This window comes from Halichoerus grypus, chromosome 10 (assembly GCF_964656455.1).
Source record: "Halichoerus grypus chromosome 10, mHalGry1.hap1.1, whole genome shotgun sequence".
Classification (NCBI taxonomy): Eukaryota; Metazoa; Chordata; class Mammalia; order Carnivora; family Phocidae; genus Halichoerus; species Halichoerus grypus.
The window spans coordinates 108,191,077-108,214,637 of NC_135721.1; the positions used below are offsets into that span (position 1 = coordinate 108,191,077).

The 23,561-nt window shown below is 38.9% G+C and overlaps 1 protein-coding gene across 5 annotated transcripts in view; it reads left to right on the plus strand.

Annotated features, from left to right (window-relative positions):
• Positions 1 to 21,395, plus strand: part of GPCPD1 (glycerophosphocholine phosphodiesterase 1) — a 61,376-nt gene extending 39,981 nt beyond the window's left edge. For 3 of the 5 annotated variants that reach the window (XM_078056966.1, XM_078056967.1, XM_078056969.1), the window contains 9 exons: positions 911 to 1,003; positions 3,710 to 3,787; positions 4,495 to 4,534; positions 6,373 to 6,434; positions 8,558 to 8,623; positions 10,545 to 10,681; positions 11,176 to 11,311; positions 11,733 to 11,893; positions 17,930 to 21,395. In XM_078056966.1, coding sequence (XP_077913092.1) covers positions 911 to 1,003; positions 3,710 to 3,787; positions 4,495 to 4,534; positions 6,373 to 6,434; positions 8,558 to 8,623; positions 10,545 to 10,681; positions 11,176 to 11,311; positions 11,733 to 11,893; positions 17,930 to 18,119 — 963 coding nt within the window. In that variant the 3' untranslated portion in view covers positions 18,120 to 21,395. Of the gene's footprint in view, positions 1 to 910; positions 1,004 to 3,709; positions 3,788 to 4,494; positions 4,535 to 6,372; positions 6,435 to 8,557; positions 8,624 to 10,544; positions 10,682 to 11,175; positions 11,312 to 11,732; positions 11,894 to 16,637; positions 16,710 to 17,929 lie in introns of all 5 variants that reach the window. The other 2 variants (XM_078056970.1, XM_078056968.1) reach the window with 2 other exon arrangements.
• The last annotated feature ends 2,166 nt before the right edge of the window (positions 21,396 to 23,561 follow it).

Below are 23,561 nucleotides of genomic sequence, written 5' to 3' on the forward strand. Positions count from 1 at the left end.
AGGCTTCGATTCTAGTCTGTGATTCACATGTGCTCACAAGTTGGACACCCCTCTGTGACCTAAAGCTTGGGGAGGGGTGGAAGCATGTCATCTGTCCTTACACAAGCACTTCTCTGGGCTGCAGGAACATAGAATGCTCACACCTTGTTTCCTTTGATCCCAGCCAGTTCTCTTTCAGTGAATGCACACCTTTGTGGGTCAGTTTATGTTCTCAGCTGTATTTGGATTAATTCCTATGTCAGAATGGGTCCGACTTGGAAAAATGCAGCCTTAACTCATCCTCGTCATCCTCCCTCTTTTTGAGGCTCTGTCAGGAGATTGGGCTTGTGCAGGGCTGTTCTTGACCCCCTTGCAGCTTTCTGTCTTTTCAGCAGCACCTGTTATTTCCTCTTGACTCTGCTTTTGGGGTTTTTCCAGGAAAGGCTGGAAGGTGTTCCGCTCAAGTGCACCAGGGTGCAGAGCGGAGACATTGCGGCTTTTTCCTTTCCCTCCTCAGCTTTGAGGGTCAGCTGTCTGGCCACGGAACTTCGGGGCAGTATGGCACAAGCTGGTCCCGCTGCCGGTTTCTGGCAGGCTCCATTTCTGCTAAGGGCAGCAGCAGAGGTGACAGGCTGGCCACTGCCACAGAGCGGCCCTGGGGTGTGTTCAGGTGGATCAGTGTGCCCATGTTTTTGCCGGGAAAAAATTGCTTGTGCTGTCATAACGAAGAACAATAAAAAAATTGTAAGAGAAGAAATTACTTTTTAGCGAAAGCTTGAAGCATAACATTAATTCATGAGGAAGTTTTTTTGTTTTGTGTACAGGTCTATGAGTTTATAGTGAACAGTGAATTTCTTATATCCTTGTAGTTTTCGATGTATTGTGGGCCAGATAATGTTTTTCAAGTACCTGTTTCCTTTATTTCTGTTAGGGTGCAGCCTTTGTAGAATTTGATGTACATCTTTCAAAAGATTTTGTGCCTGTGGTGTATCATGATCTTACCTGTTGTTTGACAATGAAAAAGGTATGTTGAAATTCCTTCCATTTTATTTTATTTATTTTTTAAGGGGGGGGAGGGGAGAGAGAATCTTAAGCAGACTCCGTGCCCAACGCAGAGCCTGACACGGGGCTCCATCTCACAACCCTGAGATCATGACCTGAGCCGAAATCAAGAGTTGGTCGCTTAACGGACTTAGCCACCCTAGTGCCCCAAAATTCCTTCATTTTAAACTCTTACAGTTAGATAGGTTTAAACGCTAGGAAGTTTGTTTTACATATATGTGTAGAGTTATTTATTAGGGTTGATCAATTCATTTTTTTGGTCAATTACTACCAATTCTTTCCTCTGTCAAGCTCCCACAACATCGAGAGAGTAAGGAGATGGGAATAATAATTGCCTAGAGTGGGATCTCTGTATTGCTGATTTGCTTTCTTCTACTATCTAACAAAGGGACCTTCCCAGTGGCTTCTGTATTAGTCTGCCACTGTTCTGTATTGAAGCAAGAGAGGAAGCTGTCAGAGTGTCTGTTTTCTAGGCTCCCTTCTATTTCTGCTTCAAGCTTTTCCTCAGATTAATAGGTTAGTATGATTTGGCCAAAAAGAGAAGAGCCACAGTGGAAAAGCACTTTGGAGCCAGATAGTGGAGGGCCTCAGGAAGGGGGTGTAGATTTAGGAGCTAGGAAGATGTGACAGACTTTTGAGTCAAGAAGGGAAATGTTCAGAACTAAACCTCTAGATGTAAGTACCTGATGTAAGGGGAATTTAAGAGGACAGAGACTAGAGACAGGGGGAGTGGTAATGTGGCCAAAGATACAGTAAGCCTGGACCAGTGTGGAGATAGAATGGAGAATGGCACAATGGAGGAGAAAGTCCAGAAGGAGATTTGAAAATATATATTGTTTCTTAAAAATTGTAATCGTTGTGTGAACATAATTGTGATAATTGCATAGTGCTTAAACTTTAGTGTACAAATTAACCAAGTGATTTCTTAACTTAAACTAGGAGGGGGCGCCTGGGTGGCTCAGTCGTTAAGCGTCTGCCTTCGGCTCAGGTCATGATCCCAGGATCCTGGGATCGAGCCCTGCATCGGACTCCCTGCCAGGCGGGAAGCCTGCTTCTCCCTCTCCCTCTCCCACTCCCCCTGCTTGGGTTCCCTCTCTCTCTGTCAAATAAATAAATAAAATCTTCCAAAAAAAAAAAAAAGAATCTGGCAAATATACAACTCTTAAAAAAAAAAAAAAAACTTAAATTAGGAGGGTTCATTTGGCATTTGCTATAAAACTATTGGGTATCATTTTCCACTGAGGTGATTTAAAGTTAAGGCTAGTGTGCTAACATATAGGACACTCTACCAGACACAGTTGTTGTAGTATATATGGCAAGGTGCCTGGCTCTGCCTGCTCGTGGATTTGAATCCGTCATGGGGGTTTGGATTACTATGATGTATGGAAAAGCACGCTTCCACTTCTAGAAGTGGACCCCACTGTTTTTGCATATGTGAAGGGGCTAGGCTGTAAGTCTTTGTTGGTAGACCATAGGGGCTGACTGTTCTCGTCCATAGTCTTAGGAGAGAGAGGGAAGGAGATGCACCTACTTAGATAATAGAGGTATTAAAATAACTTAGTAGAAAAGCAGCAGATTGTTTTGCTCTGGGGAAAAAAATCAATGCAAAAGTGGAACAGGAAGAAATGGAGCAGTAAAGATCTTCGTAACCAAGATTGAGGTCAATCAAGCTGTAATTTCAAAAAATCTATGAGTTAATTGAAAAGTATCACTGATCCGGTTTTCACCAGACTTTGTCTTGCTCTTAAGTTGAACCTGGATGAGTTAGAGAATGAAAGTAACAAATTGTATGTATTTTTAGTTTTAATTTTTAAGCTGGTATTTTCCTTAACAAAATCAATTCATGTTCATTGTAAAACTGCAGAAGATTATGACGTGAAAAAGAAATCTTCCTTTCCCCTTTCTCCTTGGTCACACTTCCTTACTCTTAACAGTTTCTTGTGTGTCCTCTAGAAGAGCCTTATGCACAGGTTTACACCATATGTATGTGAATGAATATAATGGATTTTAGCATATTTGTTGATTGATGATTCATTGGTGGTCCATTAATTCATTTCCTTAAGATGGGGTGCCTAAATAGTGTGACGTTTGATATGGTAGTAAAATCTAATAAAACAGATTTGTTCATGGGGAAAACATTTGTAATAGATTAGAGTTCCTGTTAAGATTAGAGTTCCTGTTAAATATTACTGCTTAAAACTAATCAGACATTTTTTTCCCGTGACCATTGATTTCTATGGCTATTTTTAACCAAACTTAAGTTTAAAAGGCTTAGAAACTTATTGACAGAAATTAATCCTTGTATAGTCCTTGTACATGTTGATTGCCTAGTCATGTAGCATGGATATATATATGTCAAATAAAATGTCAACAGCATGACAGGAAGTAGGGAAAATGACTGATTTCTGGCTTTCCTCTCAGTATGTCTTCAGGGCCCCATCCTCCTCCCAGCTGTTTTTTTCTTCCAGGCACTCCCACCTACATCAAAAACGAAAACCAGAATTTAAGATCTGGAAGGTGGTGTTTAAAAAAGAGGGGCTCCCCTGCATGGGCTTGCTGCGGGCTCTGAACAGTTGTTATCATTCACCAAGTTGGGATGTTAGGCCTGTCTAGGGTTAAACATTCAGTAATAATTTGAAGCCCATTTTTCTCTTCATTTTCTTTTTAGAAATTTGATGCTGATCCAGTTGAATTATTTGAAATTCCAGTAAAGGAATTAACATTTGACCAACTCCAGTTGTTAAAGGTAGTAATGATAACATAAAATGTAAATGATCTTTTAGTTTTAGAATGATTTATACTTTGTTTATGTTTTCTGTGTGCATGGAGATGACTATATATTTAGCATGAGGAGAGTGTATGCTTTGGTTCTCTGTACTATTAGGAAGAATGGCTTTGCGCTAATCCATCTGTCTTCTCTAACAGTTTCCATGGACCCTACTGTTTTTGCATATGTGAAGGGGCTAGGTTATAAGTGTGTTAGTGGACCATAGGGGCTGACCCTTCTCATTCATAGTCTTAGGATGCCTTTGGTCTGCATTAGCCCTTCTTTATATAACTATTTTACAGTTGGCCTTTTATGCTGCCCTTGGTTTTTATACTTCTGTCACTAAGATCTTTGTATATTTTTTATACCATGTAATTTTACATGATCACTCTTCCTGTTCTCACTAGATACCTATATAAATGGTTGATTGAGTATAAACAGTTTCTTAAGAATTTTTATATTCTTCTTCCCTACTTGGGTATTTGATCATGATCTTATGTGTATGTATGCACATATAAAATATATATAGCGGTTAGTGATTATTCTTACTAAACTGATAATTCTACATTTTATGGTTTTCTTTAACTTGCTAGATTTTCAAGTTACAGTTCTGTTAACGATATCTTCATAAATTAAGGCTTTTTTTCTGATTGCATTTTGTGTGTGTGTGTGTGTGTGTTTTCTAGCTCGCTCATGTGACTGCTCTAAAATCTAAAGATCTGAAAGGTATGTACCAATATGGAAGCACTATTTTCATTTCCCTTTTTTTTTTTTTAACATACCCTTGGTCATTTTAATGAATATAATATTGGGCTATCTAAATAATTTTATAGACATGAAGTCTTTACATTTATTAATTTTCAAATACATTTATGTCATGTGTATAGTAATTATGAGTTTTTACTTTTATGAGTTTTCTTAGCTTGGTGATCAAAGTTTTTTGTAACTTTGTACCTGTATTTTTTCCAAACATTCTTAACCAAAGAAGAAAGTGGAGGATATATCAAGTATGAAAGCTGGCTCTAGAGCCAGGAGTTTGAATACAACTCTAACATTCACCAGCTGTGACCTTGGGCGGGTTACTTTACTTTAACCACTTTGTCCCTCAGTTTCCCTAAAACTTGTCCTGCCTACAAAATCCCTTTGTAATTGTACTTGGCACTCTCATAGAACTTCGTAGTTTGTGCCATTCATTTGAGGTTTAATGGCTCCTTTTTTTAACCCTTTATTCTGTAGATGTTCTATCTCTTCAACTAGAATGTAAATCTCTCTAGGGTGGAAAACATGTTTTTGTATTCCCCAAGACACTTACAATGCTCTGTATGTAGTGGGTGCTCATTAGATATTTATCTGCAGTTTTGATAACAGGATGGTTGGAATGACTTTACGAAGATATTGTAAAGTGTTAAAGATTCCAAAGATTATCCCCAGAGCATTGATATGACTTTGTAGGCTTTATAGCTATTTCATGACTGTTAATAATAAAATGAATTTTATTTATTTATTATTTTTATTATTATTTATTTAGCCGGAAATTTTTATATGACTTTATATGACTTTAGTCTTCGTAGTACACAGGGTTTTTTGTTTGTTTAAATCTTTTTTTTTAAGATTTTATTTATTTGAGAGAGAATGAGAGAGGGAGCATGAGAGGGGGGAGGGTCAGAGGGAGAAGCAGACGCCCTGCTGAGCAGGGAGCCCGATGCGGGACTCGATCCTGGGACTCCAGGATCATGACCTGAGCCGAAGGCAGTCGCTTAACCGACTGAGCCACCCAGGTACCCAACAGGGTTTGTTTGTTTTTTTAAGAAAAGTTTGGTGTGCCTGGGTGGCTCAGTTGGTTAAGCGGCTGCCTTCGGCTCAGGTCATGATCCTGGGGTCCTGGGATCGATGCCCCACGTCCGGCTCCCTGCTCGGTGGAGAGCCTGCTTCTCCCTCTCCCTCTGCCTACTTGTGCTCTCTATTGCTCTGTCAAATAAATAAATAAAATCTTTAATAAAAAAAAAAGGAAAGTTTGATATTTAGTTTGATACCAAATTTTTTTCCCTCTTGGAAAAAAATTCTATGTGTCTTGAGATATAATCTATTTTAAATTGAATGGTAGTGGTAACAAAACCACAATTTTAATTTCTCTTTAAATTCTCTTAACTTCTAACTTCAGAGCTGATTTTGATATTTCAAATAGAAGCCTTAGCAAGAGGACACAGCTCTTAATTCCATTGAGAAATAACAAATCACTGCTGGTGACTACTTTGTAAAAAGTAGTATTATAGTGTTTATAAGAAAATACTCACTGTTGGTGCCTCAAACTTGGTGTTTCTGTGAAATGTTGCAAACTAGTTTTCATATTTCAAAATATGAAAACTATGTTAAGTATTAATTCAAAAAGGAGGTCTTAATGGTTAAACATAACATAAGAACCTTCAAAAATACTGCATATGAAAGGATCTCATAATTACCTCTATCTGCGTCTTTTTTTTTTTTTTTGTCTTAAGAGTTTAGGGTAAGATCTTAGTGATAAAATGGTATTTTATCTACTGAGTTTTTGTAATTTAAATTTTCAGAATCTGTGGTTGAGGAAGAAAATTCTTTTTCTGAAAATCAGCCGTTTCCTTCTCTTAAGATGGTAAGTTCCTTAGGGAAACTAGGACAAGGCTATCTCATTAATTCTGTTATAACTAAATAAGTTATTTTGGTCTCTTAGATGGGCACTAAAAAGGCTGTGTCAAAGACAGCATTTATATAAACTTGTCATTGATTCTTTTTAGAGAAGATATATTTTTGTATGGTGTACCTATGCTACTTTTTAAGAGTAACCTATCTGCTCAAATGAATAAAAATCCCCACCTCAATGGGTTAATTTGGTAAGAACAGGAAATTCACATATTTCTGTATATAAACAAGAAATAGAGGGCACAGAAAAAGGGGCGGGAGGGACATGTGATGGTGGAAGAGCGTTTTTACAATATTTAAAACTGTTCCGGGGCGCCTGGCTGGCTCAGTCAGAAGAGCATGCGACTCTTGATCTTGGGGTCGTGAGTTCTAGCCCCATTTGGGTGTAGAGATAACGTAAATAAAAACCTGAAAAAAAAAAACTATTCCTTAGCTTTTAGAGAGAAATGAGATTCTCCAACCAAAGAAAATAAGTACCCTCATTACTCAAAATGAGACACAAATTTCAAGAATTCACTTGAAAAAGTATAACAAATACTAGCATGAAGATTTTAAAACTAGACACAATTCATACAGGAATCTCTTTACCGTACCAGGCAAGCCCCTGTGGATGCCGGGCACTCCTCGCTCATGCTGGGTCTGCTTTTTTTCCCTACTGGCTCCATTTCCTAACTTCTGTTCTTCTCCATTGTCTTTTTCTGATGTCAGGTACAGTAGATGTCTTAGGCAACAGTTTATCATGATTATTCACACAACAGAAAAGAACCTACAAGAGAGCTCCTAAAACATGATTGGAATAATTTTCCAGATATTTGTGAAGCCCAGCCAAGTAACGTCATTCCTTCTGGTTCAAAAATCTGAAATCGTTTGGTTCTGAGAAATCTCATTCCTAGACTTGTGATTAAAAACAACTTTTAAAAAAATTGTGTATTAATGGTTTAACATTTACTTAGCCAAATAAGTTAAACACACTTTTATTCGCGTACTTTGCCACTGTCACTGTAATTTAATCACAGAAATTTTAAAACCAAAAAGGCCAAATAAAATCTGTTTATTTTATTTTATTTTTTTTTGTGATTTTTGGTTTTTTTTTTATTATTGTTATGTTAATCCCCATACATTACATCATTAGTTTTAGATATAGTGTTCCATGATTCATTGTTTGTGCATAACACCCAGTGCTCCGTGCAGAACGTGCCCTCCTCAATACCCATCACCAGGCTAACCCATCCTCCCAACCCCCTCCCCTCTAGAACCCTCAGTTTGTTTTTCAGAGTCCATTGTCTCTCATGGTTCTTCTCCCCCTAAAATCTGTTTATTTTTAAGAAAGGGAAAGAGAGAGCTCACGTGGAGGTGCTGGGGGGGGAGGGGCAAAGGGAGAGGGGGAGAGAGAGTCTTAAGCAGGCTCAGGCTCAGTGCAGAGCCCTACGCCGGGCTCGATTTCGTGACACTGAGATCTTGACCTGAGCTGAAATCAAGAGTGGGATGCTTAACAAACTGAGCCACCCAGGTGCCCCTAAAATCTCAATGTAAAGGAGACTCTTCGTAAATATGATGTTTAGCAGTCTCAATACTAATATACACTATTGTCCTTATTTTTCTAATTTTGTATTAGTCTGGTAAAAACATGATAGGTACACTAATACACTAAATAAAATAAGCCTAAAAGTATCAGAGAAGAAAGTCAAAAAGCCCCACATGAAATTGAGTACACAGTTTTAGGTACTGTACTTTCCATGCAGCTGGTTAGTGTAGACCCAAGACCTATGATGGTGAAAGGATTTGAGGTTAAAGATGCATCTTTGTGGTAGTTCTGCCATCACAGATGTTGCCTAAGACTACTGCTTTTGCTGTTTAATTTCTTTTGACTTCCTTATTTAACTTAATCATCAACCAGGTTGTTAGTTTGGGTATGAGAAAAGATAGTGCTGAAGGCACAAAACATTTTATTCTTACTTAGTGATATGTTTTACTATAGGTTTCTTTTTGTAATAATTCTCTTCTTTTTTTCTTCTCTTATTCTGCCATTCATCTCACCAAAATCAAAACAAACACCTCCAACAAACAAAACTCTAGGTTTTAGAGTCTTTGCCAGAAGATGTAGGGTTTAACATAGAAATAAAATGGATCTGCCAACAGAGGGTAAGTAATCCTTGACGGAACACCTTCTTCCTCTCTCTCCCCCTCATTTCTTTAAATGCGTTTGTTCCCATCTCCTTATTTTAATGGAAAAGTGAAGCTGAAATCTTACTGTGGCTTCTTCCAACATTATTGGACCTTTTTAATAAAGCATACTTTATCGTTATACTATATGTGAGTACTTGAAAGTAGTGATGAATGTATTGTATAAATGTCAATTTACATGTGTCTCGTGCACATTAATATGGATGGTTTCTGGATATACTTATAAAATTAACAGTGAAAACTGGACAGTTAACTTTATAACTGATTAGTTTTTATTTTCTTATTCTCCATCTAAACATGTATTTTAAATAATTCCCTAAGCAGTTTTCTGTTAAGTGGCAGTAGTAGCTAGTAATAGTTAACCAAGAAAAGAAATTTCTGCAGGTGTGTTTTAAATCATTCCCAGATTTAGTCATTTTTTTGTTCAACAGTTTATATTGAAAAGCTGCTGTGGGTGAGGCATTTTGTGGGTGCTGGGTTCAAGTAGTGAACAAACAGAATAAACATTGCCTTCTTGGAACTTATAGTCTAGTTGAGGAAAACAATTAACTATTGAATATATCAGATGGGGATATGTATAAATGGTTGGGGTGCATGGTAAGAGGGTTGTTGGGCCCTGAAAGGGGCTAATTCAGGTATGATTGGGCAATCAGAGCAATATCCTGGAATTTGTTTTGATCAGAATAATCTATAACTGCCCTCAAATCTTGCCTTCTAAGTACTGTTTATGATAAGCTAGTCCCAGTTAACATAGTAAGTGATTTTTCTTAATAAGTGATTTTTAGTTTTCTGAGCTTTTAGGATTTAACAACTAATATATAAAACATCTAATACTTGAATGTCAACAGGGCTCTTAGTGTCTTAGCTATATTTAGAGAATGTTATTTGAGGGTACTTGATATGTCTTAAGAGTCAAAGAATGAGGTTTTTAATTAGTAATTAATAATTACCTGGGTTTTTTTGTTGTGGGGGGGATACCTGGGTGGCTCAGTTGGTTGAGCATCCAACTCTTGGTCTCAACTCAGGTCTTGATCTCCGGGTCATTACTTACTTAAAGCCCCTCATTAGACTCCACATTGGGCATGGAGCCTACTTTAAAAAAAGGGGGGTGGGCGGCGCCTGGGTGGCTCAGTTTTTAAACATCTGCCTTCGGCTCAGGTCATGGTCCCGGGGTCCTGGGATCGAGCCCCACATCGGGCTCCCTGCTCGGCAGGAAGCCTGCTTCTCCCTCTCCTACATCCCCTGTTTGTGTTCCCGCTCACTGTCTCTCTCTCTCTCTGTCAAATAAATAAATAAAATCTTTAAAAACAAAAAAATTACCTGGGTTTTTTGTAATGAATTAGCAAATGAAGTCCTTTTGTCTTACAGTTCATGAAGATTATAGAAATATTTTATTTTTTTAAAAGATGTTATTTATTTGAGAGAGAGTATGAGCGTGGGAGGGGAGAGGAAGAGGGAGAAGCAGACTCCCCGCTGAGCGAGGAGCCTGATGCGGGGCTCGATCCCAGGACCCTGAGATCATGACCTGAGCCGAAGTCAGACGTTTAATCGACTGAGCCACCCAGGTGCCCCTATATAAAAATATTTTAACTTCAGTAGAGTGCAGATTTCCAGTGTTTTAGCTTTTTATGTTGTTAACTTTATTAAAGGAAAAGTTTACTGATAGTATAACTGCTTTGTGTCTAAGTGTCTCTACCTGAATTTTGACAGCTGCACTATCACTAAGTAGCTGTGTGGTCTTGGGCAAGTTAATCTTTTTAGGCTTTTGCTTTCCAAATGTAAAATAAGAGTTGGATTAGATGTTCCCAAGATTTCTTTTCTGGCACTGATTCTAGGGTATCTAATGACTTTTGTTTTCCTGTTTATTTCTTCCACATAGGATGGAATGTGGGATGGTAACTTATCAACATATTTTGACATGAATATGTTTTTGGATATAATTTTAAAAACTGTCTTAGAAAATTCTGGGAAGAGGAGAATAGTATTTTCTTCATTTGATGCAGATATTTGCACAATGTGAGTAATACTCAGTTTTTTTCACCTATACTCTTCGACAGTAGCCGGTACTTAGGGTACAAAGATAGTGGTTGGAGGTAGGGAGGTTGCCCAGATTTCACCCTTGACTTGACCTTTCAGTCAGGTTATATATATCTTCACATCCCTTTAGGACCACCTGCAGGATGCCCTCCCACCTCCTCCAGTGAACTCCACACCCACTGGATCCTAGTACCTCACACCCTGTGTTTCGTTTTATAGGCCTGTAACCTCCTCTTTACCAAATTGTAAGCCCTCAAGGGCTTTCTTGTTGCCCGTTTCTGAGAATATTTTAGCTCTTATATAGAATGATTTAAAATTTTTCTTTTTGATTGAAAGGTGCAATACATGTTAATGGTGATTATGCTCTTTGGGGGGAGGTGGTTTCTTTATATTTTTAGAGTTTCCTAAAATTCTAAAACAGTATATTAGAATTATCTCCCTGATGAAAAGTATTTTTAAATTGTCTTTTTTAGGGTTCGGCAGAAGCAGAACAAGTACCCCATATTATTTTTGACTCAAGGAAAATCTGATATTTACCCTGAACTCATGGACCTCAGATCTCGGACAACCCCCATTGCAATGAGCTTTGCACAGTTTGAAAACCTACTGGTAAGTTATGCTTGATTTTTTTTTTTTATTACTATTTTAATTTTTTAAGAAATGTCTTAGAGCAGTAGTAAATAAGTTTTCATGTTATTTTACACCTCTGATTGGTTAGTTTTGACACATTTATAACAAGCTGATAGTTCTACTTAAATAAGGATATTAGATCTCAGAATGAAAAGCAGTTAAATGAATGACAAAATATTTTCTTGCGGGCCTAGGTTAAGTAAGTTTCTGAGTGGATTTTATGAATCATCTGAAATGGCTTGACTGTAAATTTGTTTGATAAAATAAATTAGAAGAAAAAGTTCTGACATTTTTTTCTCTGCCCAGTCTGCTTTGGGGAACACTGATGGAGATTATAATCATTTAGCATTTGCAGTTAATAAGTTACTTTTTCATGAGTAACTTATTTTTCTTCTTTCAGGGGATAAATGCACATACTGAAGACCTGCTCAGAAACCCATCCTATATTCAGGAGGCAAAAGCTAAGGGACTAGTCATATTCTGCTGGGGCGATGATACCAACGATCCCGAAAACAGAAAGAAACTGAAGGAACTTGGAGTTAATGGTCTAATTTATGATAGGTATTTGTTTTTCATGAAAAGTTTTCATGGATTGTTAGAAAAAAAAATAGTTGTTTTATAAAATTAAAAATAATATTAAACTTAGTTAAGTTAAAATTTTGTAGTTCAGCCTGAGGTTTATCTTAACATTTGTCAGTGGAATTTTTCAAACTCTGGAGTATAGCACAACCATGTGGGAAGCTTATTAAACATTTGGACGACTGGGCTCTACACCAGATGTGCTGTCATCTTGGGGGTTGGGGGGCTGTCTCCCCCAGACCTCTCTGTCTGCACCAACTTTCTTGGGGATCTCATCCAGTTCTGTGGTTTTTCATACCTTTATTCTCCAATTTTTGTATCTCCAACCTTTGTCTCTTTCCCCTGACCACTTACATTTTTATATCCAGCTATCAACACCTATCCTTTCTCTAGACTTCTGATTTCAATATACATGGCAACTCTGTCTTTCTGGTTTCTCAGTCCAAATCCTTGGAGTCTTTTGTGGCTCTATTCTTAAACTCATACTCTAAAACCAGTCAAACAGAATCTTGTTGATTCTGTCTTCAGAATATATCCTGAATGTATCCACTCACCATATTTACTATTGTCACTCTCTGCTAAGACAGCCTCATTTCTCATGTGGCTTATTGAAGTCCATCTGCTTACTGTCCACTCCTTTAGCTACACCTCCTTGCTATCTGTTCTCAGCACAGCAGCCAGAGGGGAGCCTGTTCTAACTGAAGTCAGATCGTGTTACTGCTTAAAACTCTCCCATGGGTCTCTTTGTCATCTAGAGTAAAATCCAAGATCCTTCCAAGGCCCCACATGAGCTGATGCCCATCTTTCTTCCTCCAGCTCTCACCCCAACACACCCACACAAACATAAGCTCCATGAGGACAGGCTCTTTGCCTGTTTTTGTTCACTCCTGTGTCTCCAAAAGTTAGAACAATGTGTGACACACAGTAGGGGTTCAAATATTTGTTGAACAAAAGTTTTTTCCTTTTTTTTATAAGCTCCCTAGGTGTGTTTATGATATGTTTGAGAGCCACTAATCGGAGAGACGAAAAGATTGCTTAATATAAAGAAATTTGGGATTAGAAGGGATGTCATTTAGTCTGCTGAGGGGTTAGCAGGCTTGCTAATACTTGAGCAACATCCTATAAAGAGTAAGTGATGAAATTCTTACAAGGCCTGCTTTAAAAAAATTCTTTCCTTGGATGTAGTTCACTTTACTGTTTGTCCTATATAGTTAATATCACTTACACACTTCCAACTAATTAAAGGAAGATAAAATTTTTTACAGTAACCATTTGAAAGAAGTGCTGGCTTTAGCAAAATTTTTTTTTTTTTTAAGATTTTATTTATTTATTCATTAGAGACAGAGAGAGGCAGAGGGAGAAGCAGGCTCCCAAGGAGCAGGGAGCCCGATGCGGGACTCAATCCCAGGACCCTGAGATCATGACCCGAGCCGAAGGCAGACGCTTAACCATCTGAGCCACCCAGGCGCCCTTTAGCAAAAATTTTTGAAGAATATTTCTTTGAGGAGGAGGAAGGAATGATTGCAAATATTTTCAGGCAAGAAAATGTAATCTGAGACATACTCTGTATGACTTTGTAGGGTGTACAGATTTTAGGCAGATCCTTTGAAGGGCCTTACTTGGTTGGAGCCAAATTGTGACATGTAATGGACAATAGGAAGATACTTTGTGATATAAAAGGCCCTGAAGAAAGTGAGTAATCTTCCTGGCCAAGGGTCAATAAGAATAATTTTAAAGAGGAAGCATTGAGTTGGTTTTTGGGAGTGGCTAAGTTTGCTTTGACAGGATTTGAGTTTTAGGCAGAAGCAATAGCGTGACTCAGGGCAGGACTGTGTTGAAGGTGTGGAAGACATTGAGGAGACAGCCCAGGACGGGGCTCCTGCTAGGGTCTGTTAAAGTTGTGTTTACCCTTGAAAGTTGTTGGGTTTTTTTGTTTTGTTTTTTAATGTTTTAATCAAAGAAGTGTGTGTGTAAGGTTTACAGTAAAAACCAGCAGTTCCCTATGCCTATCCCTTTCATTGTTTTTAGCTGAGTTCCTGTGGCCAAATGTTTTTTATTTTTTTAAGAGAGAGCGAGCGGGTAGGGGGGGCAGAGGGAGAGAGAATCTTAAGCAAGCTCCATTCCCAGTGTGTGGAGCCTGACTCCAGGCTCAGTCTCTTGACCCTGAGATCATGACCTAAGCCAAAATCACGCTTAACCAATTGAGCCACCCAGGTGCCCCACCCTAAAGTTTCTTTAGCTGTTTCTTCTGGTATGTAATTTGCTTATGCTCTTATTTTTTTTATTATCAAATCTAGACATAATAGAGAAGGTTTTGAACGATTAGTGATTTTGGAGCCTTTGATCTGTTTTATGTTGGGGAGAATTGTTGATGAGAGTGGGTGTTTTAGTTGATCAAAACTGATTTCTTCTTTTCTCTCACAAAGGCAATAACACATTGTAGATTTTACATTTAATCATGGTTTTTTGGTACATTATCTCATATAAAGAGCTATGTTTGATTTGCTGATATTTGGGATTTTTGCATTTGTGATAATGAGTAAGATGACCTTTAATTTACCTTTCTCAACTGGTTGTTGTCTCATTTTGGTATGGGGAAAATACTGGCCTCATAAAGTAATTAGGCAGTGTTTCCTCTTTTTATAAAAAAAATTACTGTGTCTGCTCAAATGATTAAAAAATAAATCCAGTAACAGACACCCATGTTTAAAGAACATTATCATTAGATTTGAAGTCTCCCATATGCCTCTCCCTAATTCAATTCCCTTATCTCCTCCCTTAGATATAACTGCTTATCAAATTATTATTCTCTTTGTAAAAATTTTAAATTCTTATTTCTATCACTAAATAATCTACCATTCTTTAAACTTTATTTGTACCTTTTTCCCATTTGTTATAATGTTCTTAAAATTAATCTATTTGTTGTATATAGCTATAATTTATTCATCTTTGTGGCTATATAATTTCATGGCTATGTCTCCATCACAATTTATTTTATATGAGAACATTTAGGTAGTTGCCAAGTTTTTGCTTTTGCAGTGTTTGCTGTAAACATTGTTGAACCAGGCCTTCTAGAATACATGTGTGAAGTTTCTCTAGGGCAGTGACTTTCAAACCATTTTGACCCAACCCAGTTAGAAATGCATTCTTCATTGTGACCAAGTACACACATTGATATGTATATCTACAAGTATGTACCTGAAACAGAATTTTAAAAATAATGGCCCTTGGATATTTTCTATTTGTATGTGTACTTTTGAAATGCTAGTCCATTTTGCCACTGGCCTTCACCTTTTTAAATGCTAGTCTTAACTTTCCAAACTTGTTTGGCAACCCATTGTAAGGCATCTGTCTATGGGTCAGGTGTTGGAAGTACATCAGGAATATGGTCCTGTGAAGTGGGTGGTTCTGTATTCCTTGGTTCTGCACCCATTGTAGCCTGCTACCAGTTCTCAGGAGTGGGCCAGTGCATAACTGTCAGTTTATCATCAGCAGCACATGGTTAAGACAAGCCACATGTAAGTAAGATTCTGATTCAGGCTTGCTAGGGCACTCTGTCCTTAGGGTACAATGCTGGTCGAGTGGCAGTGGCCCTCTTGGAGTGATGAGAGTCCCTCACACACCTTCCTTTTCACTCAGACTGCTCCAGTGTAGACTCACTGACTTCTTTGGACACCGCTGTCATCCTGAGTGAAAATTGCTCCCTGACCGTCCCTGTGTCAGAGCTCCCATCTCCTGTAGTCCAGATCTTTTTTGCTTTCCTGTCATTTTTATGGAACACATCCTTCAGCATCTTCTTGAGAAAGGAGGACATGGAAAATAAATGTTTGGTCTTGCATGCCTGGAAGTATTGTGGCTGGGCATAAAATTTCGTGTTAGGAAATCATTTTCTTTTAGAATTTTAAAAACACTTCTCCGTCACATTCACAGTTTCAGTGTTACTGCTGAGGAGTGTGAAGCCATGTTGATTCTTGTTCCCGCACATGTGATTTCTTTGTTTCCTATCTGGAAGCTTGCAGAGTCTTCTTGTCACCAGAGTTGTCAAATTTCATAGAAATGGATCTTGGTGTGGGTCTGATTTCATCCCTTGTGCTGGGCACACAGCAGCCCATTTAATCTGTTGATACATGTCCTTGAAGATGCAGAGATTCTGTGAATTATTCTTTGATTTTTGTCTCTTCCGTTTCTCTGCCCTCCCCCCCCGCCCCCATAGAAATCCTTTAGTTTACATACTATTCAGTCTTGGACCAGCCTTGTAATTTTTATGTTTTCTCCTATTTTCTATCTTTGTCTTTTTGCTCTACTTTGAAAGATTTCTCCAACTTCATCATCCACTGTTCTATTGAGTTCTATTTTCTGTCTTTAATTTTAAGAACTGTCTTTTTTCTTTGAATGCTCTATTTTCTTCTATATATAACATCCTGTTTTAGATCAATGAACTATTTCTGTGAAGGCATCAGGGCTTTTTTTTTTTTTTTTTTTTTTAGTCTTTGGAATTTTCTTCTCTTTGACTCACTATCTTACATGTTAGAAGCTTTCCTCAGTTATTTAGAAATCCTTGGCTGCTTCTCATGGTAAGAAATTGGGATCTAAAAAGCTTGTTGAAGGCTCTGAGTGTGTGAATGGGGCTCGTTAACTTGGATTTCACTGTGGGGTGATCTGGGTGGCCTGTTTGGTCATACTTCTGATGTCAGTAGATTTAGAACTTTACTTTTTGGCTGACCAGATTCCTCACAGAAGAATCTATATAAACTACCTAGAGGATCCAGATCTGGCTCCCAGGGTTCTTGGGATTCAGGTAAGGGAAGAGAGCTGGGGAAGGGAGGGCATGTCTCTGAATTTTGCATGTGTTATATGTATGGACTGTCTCTAATTCCCCTGGTGCTGGTGGCTTTTGTAAAATGCCCAAACCCTCACCTGGTCTTCTAGTCCTCCATTCCAAGAGCTTTCCCGTTAAGTTCTCAAAATCAACCTAAGTGGGGGAGTGGGATGCTGGGCAGCCTCCATGGCAGGAAGTTAGAAGGAAGGGAGATGCTTACTGCTGCTCAGAGCCTTCACTCATCTTCCCTGTTTTAGCTGCCCCCCCTCCCCCCTTCCCCAGTTCTAGGGGAATCTGGTGCTGCTTTTAACTCAGCCTTTTCATGTTTTCCACTATACTGGCTTGTGATTTGGCCTTTTCCGTTCTGCTAACTGAAACACTTTGTTATTACTTATGCATCTGTTTTCCAGCTTCCAAAATTTTGTTGCTGTGTCTCTTTGTTTTTTTCCCCATACGCATGGATTCTTTTTTAATCCCTTTATTTTCTTTTTAACGGGATGTACAAAGGAAGTATAGTTGCTTCTGTTTTTGGTCTGATATCTTGACCCGGAGGTCACTTCTCATTCTCTTAGAAATTCTTTCCTACTATGATGTCACAACGACCTCGGTTGTAGCACCTCGCATGAGTTGCCTGGCCCTCACATTTAGGCCCGGAAGGCCATCCTGTCTCTGCTGATGGGCAGTGTGGTGCTGCCATTGTCACATGGGGCTTTTTCTGGCCTCTCAACTATGGGTACCTTGGCCTAGGCTGCACAACTTTAGGACAGTTCTCACAGTGCAGATCTTCAGGGCTTTGAAGTCACAACTGGGTATGAATTCCAACTCTGCCTCTTAGTAGCTTCCCATCTGTAAAATACGGCATTGCCAGTTGATTGGCTTGGAGAGAAGATACCTGAAGAATCAATCCCTAGGAAACTACAGGTTTATTTTGTTTTCTGATTCAGTTGCTTTGTAATTCGTTCTTTTTCATTATGGGCACATAAGGACATGCTGCTGTTCTGTGTTGTTGGAAAGATGGAGAAGAAGTATTTTTAAATTGAACTGATACTTACATCTTTTAAAAAGGGAAGGGGGCTGTTGTACGATGGATGTTCCAGTCATTCTGTAATCAGATTGCCCGGAAAAGGTTAAGTCAGACAGGTCTTAAGTAAACCATAAAATTACACTATTTTATGTGTTTTGTGTTTGTTTCATCATAGGATATATGATTGGATGCCTGAACAGCCAAATATATTCCAAGTGGAGCAGTTGGAACGCCTGAAGCAAGAATTGCCAGAGCTTAAGAGCTGTTTGTGTCCCACTGTTAGCCGCTTTGTTCCCTCGTCTTTGTGTGGGGAGCCTGGTATCCATGTGGATGCCAACGGCATTGATAACGTGGAGAGCGCTTAGTTTGTATTGGGCAGAGGCCATTTTGGGGCATGCACCGCTGTTCTGGGTATTGACTTTTCATCATCGAGCATCGTTTATCTATGCCTTCTAGGTTTCTCAGTCCAATGAAGCAATAATGAAGTATTTTACTCTTTCACTACAATTCTTGCTAGAATTTCACGTATGCTATTTAAATCACTTGGCCAGGTATAATTACCAGTCAGTCTCTTTACAATGAGAAAATTTGTTGGTTGACAAACCTATTAAACTAAATATATAAACATATAATGTTAAACAGATGTTCATTAAAAGCATAGTGCTTTGAAATTAACTATATAAATATATTTATAGTTCTTACAGCTTTCATTTGATCAGGTCTGAAACATTTAGCACTTGGGGAACATGACTATGCATAATTATACCTGACCATGGAAAAAATAAGTACCTCAAATGCATGCATTTGCACTGGTGATTCCAACTGCACAAATCTTTGTGCCATCTCTGTATATATGTATTTTTTACATGGACTGACATGCACAGACACCATTTTCATCCAGTCTGAACCTTGAGGCTGCCGCCTTCTCCCACTGAACCAAACCAGTGCCTGTGGGAACAGCCTGCAGGTGATCCTTGAGAGCTTGTTTCATAGGTCTTTCAGAAGTTGTTTTGCATAAATGTTAAAGTTTCCAAAAATGCTGCAGGGTAATTTAATGTATAAAATATTAGAAGTATGTACTGCATACTTAATAGAGTAGATCATAATGTATAAATTCTATTCAGTGCATGCTTTAGGTTTTAAGCATGAGATTGTACACGTTTACTGTAAGTCCTTGCATCTGTGGTGCTAGGTGAGTGTGAGAAGGTGTCAAGGACTGAAAATACTTTGTTGCCTAAAAAAAAAAAAAAAAAAAAAGCCTGTTTGTAGGCGTTTTCAATATGCTTATTTTAAGTGTCTCTCACTACCTATTACACACCGTTGCTTTGTGGGTTTGTTTTGTGTGTGTGTGTTGTACAGTAGTTAAATCTCCATGCAGAAAAATAAATGTCCTGAATTCTCATATTGGTATTCTTTATTGGTTAATATGTATCAGGCATGTAATTTATTTAGAAAATAGAAGATCCTTCTAAATGTATATGCGTGTTTTTAGGATTATACTAAGGTTTCTTTCATTAGATGCTGATTGTTTTGGCATAACTGTAACTTAAAAACGAATGTTAAATAAAATATACAGATTTATTTTCTTCCTTATAAAACAAAATTTCAAGAAGGTATTACTTTTATAGACTTGATTCTATAATATTATTATGAGAAATTGGAATTTAGGAATTGGAATCCTACCCTAAAGTGATGAGTTTATTTGCATCTGCCTTTTGCTGCATGTTCTTCACTAGGCAATTTATTCATGCATTGAGATGTTTTAGTACTAGCTGAGAACCTAAGACTTGGAATTACACATTGTATCTTTTTTTTTTTTAAGCCAAACAATGCAATTGTGTGATTCAATATCAATGAATTATGAGATTTAATATCAATTGTGTGAAGGCAGGCTTTGAACGCCCGTGGTGTTGTGCTATAACAGTGATATTTAATGGAAAAGAGTTTAGGAAATGCAGTCTTCTGCAAGGGTTCTATATACTTTTCCCACATTGAATGAGATTTTCCAACGCTTTGGTGTGACTTAGGCAGTTTTAGAAAACTCCTAAAAAGGAATTTCATTTTCTTTGTCTACAGACCTTGGTACAATACAGTGACCGTTACCTTATGGTAAGTTGATTAGCCATAGGTGTGCGTTTCCGGTCTTGTTCGTTTGCTCTCCTCCCCTATGCCTTTCCAGTCCAGTGGCAATGCAGCTCCATGTTGGAGACTCACAGATCATTAAGGGAAAAGAGAGGTGATGGGGGGGGGGGGGAGTTTCCCAAACAGTGTAATTTGCTGCAGAGAGCTTACACAAGGGCTGCTTATGCCCCAGACAGAACCTCACTGCTCCCTTTCTTTCCTGTCCCTTCCCGACCTTGCAAACCAGGGTTAGCAGACAGTTAAGGCATAGCAAGCAGTAGCTCCCCATTGCCATAGGACTGAGTCCAGGCTTCCCTATCACTAGCTGTTGCCCTGCACGCTCTGCTCTGGCCACACTGTAGCCGTGGGAGGCCCTGGCCACGCCACGCTCCTGCACGATTCCCTGTCTGTAGCCATGTGCCCTCTGCCTGGAAGCCCTCTCCTCCCCACAGACTCTCTCCCTGCCAGACTCCTTTCTCCTGAGCCAACAACCTCTCTGAGTTCTTGCTGAAACTTCTGCAGAAGGGTGTGAATCCATCTTTTACTCCATAGCCGTATGTTCATACCTTGGTCATGCCATGCGTCCTAGTACATTCTAGGTAGGCATAGTTGTTTGTCTCACCTACCAGGCTGCGGGCTCTTTCAAGGGCAGGGAACTTGTCGTACTCTTTTTATTTCCACAGTGCATGGAACATGGTAGAAAATAAATGTTGGAATTGTCGGGATAATATAATTTGTATCAAATGTCCTTTTGAATTAAGAGATTTAATTATGTTTACTAAGAAAGTAAACTTTGGTTTACATTTTGACAGTTGGAACAGTTTGTTGATACCAATTTTAAATGTAGAGGTATAATGTTAAGATCATTTTATATTTTCTGGAAATTGAGTGCAATGTTTGATAAAATGCCGCCATTGTTCTCTGGTGTTTTCTACTCTCTGGAATTATGTACTGTAACTGACTGGATGTAAATGTGGGGAATACAGTTCATTCCTGTGTTGGTAGTGCCGAAGGGCTGCCACAGCCACCCATTACCTCACTCCCGTTGTCGCTCGTGTCTTCTCCCCTCCAGACCGCACGCTTACGCCTACCTCAGTACCGCTTTCCTTGTCTGAAATGCCTTCTCTGTCTTCCTTCAGTGTCCAGCTCAGGTGCCACCTCCATAAACCTTGGCTCAGCTTTTGATCGAAATCATGATGCAAACAGATGCTTACAGCCTCTAAATCTCACTACTTCATTTTGCAGCTGGGCTACTAAACCCAGAGAAGTTAACTGACTTACCAGGTTGGGACTAAACTGGGTTTTGTGATTCCTAATTCTGTGTTCTTAATCTACGCTGCCTTCCGAATTCTTGTGGCATTTGTTAGCATGTGCTTTCTTACCGTTTTTTTTTAATGTGCCTGTTCTACTTCCCTAAGATTGTAAGCCCCTTAAGGGCAGGGACTTCTTCGCATTCCTAGCGCTGCTATAGTGTTCCCTCCTTAGTTACGAACTAGACAAATAAATGGCGGTGGCAACGATCCTAGTTTCCTAATCAGATTGTTTCACAGTCTACATACGGTTCTGTATGGCCTGCTTGGCTATGTTGTCTGGAGTGTGTGTGCTCGTGTGCATGCGTGTGCATGTGTGTCTGCATGTATACTCGGGGGGTTCTCGCTCTGCCCCCGTGGTTCGGGGTCACAGACGGGTTACCGTAAGCCGAGTTTCTGCTCCGTGCCGAATGAGGACAATTATGGGACTCATTGGAAGACGAGGTCCAGCGTTTCCCCCAGGCCTGGCTGGCCCTTCCTGGACTGACACCCCTAAATCCCGCAGCCGCTGGTCTGGGTGGGCGGGATGTGCTGCCCTGGATAGGACTCGGGTGACCCGTGGGCAGACTGTCTCACTAGCCCTGGTGGAGCGTCACTGCCCTTTGTGCCTGGGCTCTTTCTCTTCATAGCTGGCCTCATTCTGTTTCCCATGTTGACTGGTTTGGTACTCTAGGCTGGCAGTGGAGTCCTGTTAATTCAGATTTGGATATGACTCCTTTGCATTTTAAATTTGGGTTGTGTATTTTGGGGGTAGGAAGCAAAGTGTACATATGAGGAACATTGCATTATTTTGTTGTTCCTGAGTAGAAATTTATTCAAATATAATCTCTTAGTTTATATAGTTTGAGAAATGGATTTGAAATGTTTAACATGCAAGAGAGCATATGATTAAGACCATGCAAGTGTGTGTTGGAGATAAGAGGAAGAGATAATAGGTTGAAGCGCTTGAGCCCTTGCAGAATGGGGTAGATAGAGATCAGGGTAGCCGTGAAGCCACAGTGGGGCACAGTGGGGCACAGCCTTCGTAAATCAGAAGCCAGGGTAGGGTGGTATTTGTGGTGTGTTCAGAGAGAATGAAGGAACCATCCTGATAATGGAGAGGATATTTTTTTTACAGATTTTAAAGGGAAATGAAAGAAATGTATTTTAAAATAATGAGGAAAGTAGTATTAGTACAGGAATAATAAAAGAAGTGCAGAAATTAATTTGTCTAATCCTCCACTAAACTGGTCCAAGCATACATCTTACCTGCTCAGACCAAAAACAAAAATGCAGATGGGATAAGTGAGCTTCTGAAACTTACTTGCATATGTGCAAAGCTAAACTATGTAATGTCACAGGAAGAAAACAAAGTTTAGTAAAAGTCCGTCCCACAGTTTCAAGTGTGTCTCTCTGCAGCCCACATTTCTCCCGTAAGCCCAGATTTGCACATCCAGCTGTCTGTTCGCGCCTCCACTTAGAGGTGTAATGGCCACCTCACATGTAATGTGCCTCCAAAAAACTCTTTTTCCTTCTGGTAAAATTGTTCCTATCCCACCTGCTCCAGTGATCTATGTCACAGTAAGTGACACCCAGGAGTATTACACTAATCACAAGTTACCAGGAAGAGAGAAATCATGGAACTTTATATTATGATACGTGATAGGTCAGTTGCCCGTTTGTTTCTTTTCAATTAAAAAAAAATCTTCCACGTATTCTTTTGGTTAATAGCATAGAATCATCTTACCAAGTGCCAGAAAAGTCCCCTTGGGATTTTGAACAGTGTTGGATTGCTTTTCTAGATTAATGTGTGGGAAGGATTAATGTTTTAAAAATAGGAAGTCTTTCTATCCAGAATACAGAGCGTATCTCCATTTTTTCAGAAGTTTTACATCTTCCAGTAAAACGAGTTTTTTCATTTACATACTGTATATTTTTTAAGGTTTATTCTTACATTTAAAAAACTACTTAAGAGGTTTTTTTATTATTCCTGTTTTCCTTACATAACTTCTTCAGTAATAAGCAGTTAATTTTTGTTTATTGATCTCATCTGTAGCTACTGTGCTGAATTCAGTTGGTCAAAATATTTTGTTATTTTAAGTGTTCGGGATTTTCTAGTTGATCATATCTGCAAGTGCATTTTTCTAATTTTTAATAACAGCTTTTTCTTTATCTTGTCTTATTTCAGTAACTAATAACAATTGTAGGCATCCTTGTTTCTTTATGACTGTAATGGGAAATCGTATGATGGCTGCTGGGGATTCCAGTAGATGACCCTTATCAAATTAAGGAAGTTTCTTTTTCTTCTTGATTTGCTAAAAGATCTCTTCCCCAACCAGCTCCACTCCAGCCTCAAGGGATAGGTGTGGGATTTATTCAGTGACTTTTTGAGGAGTT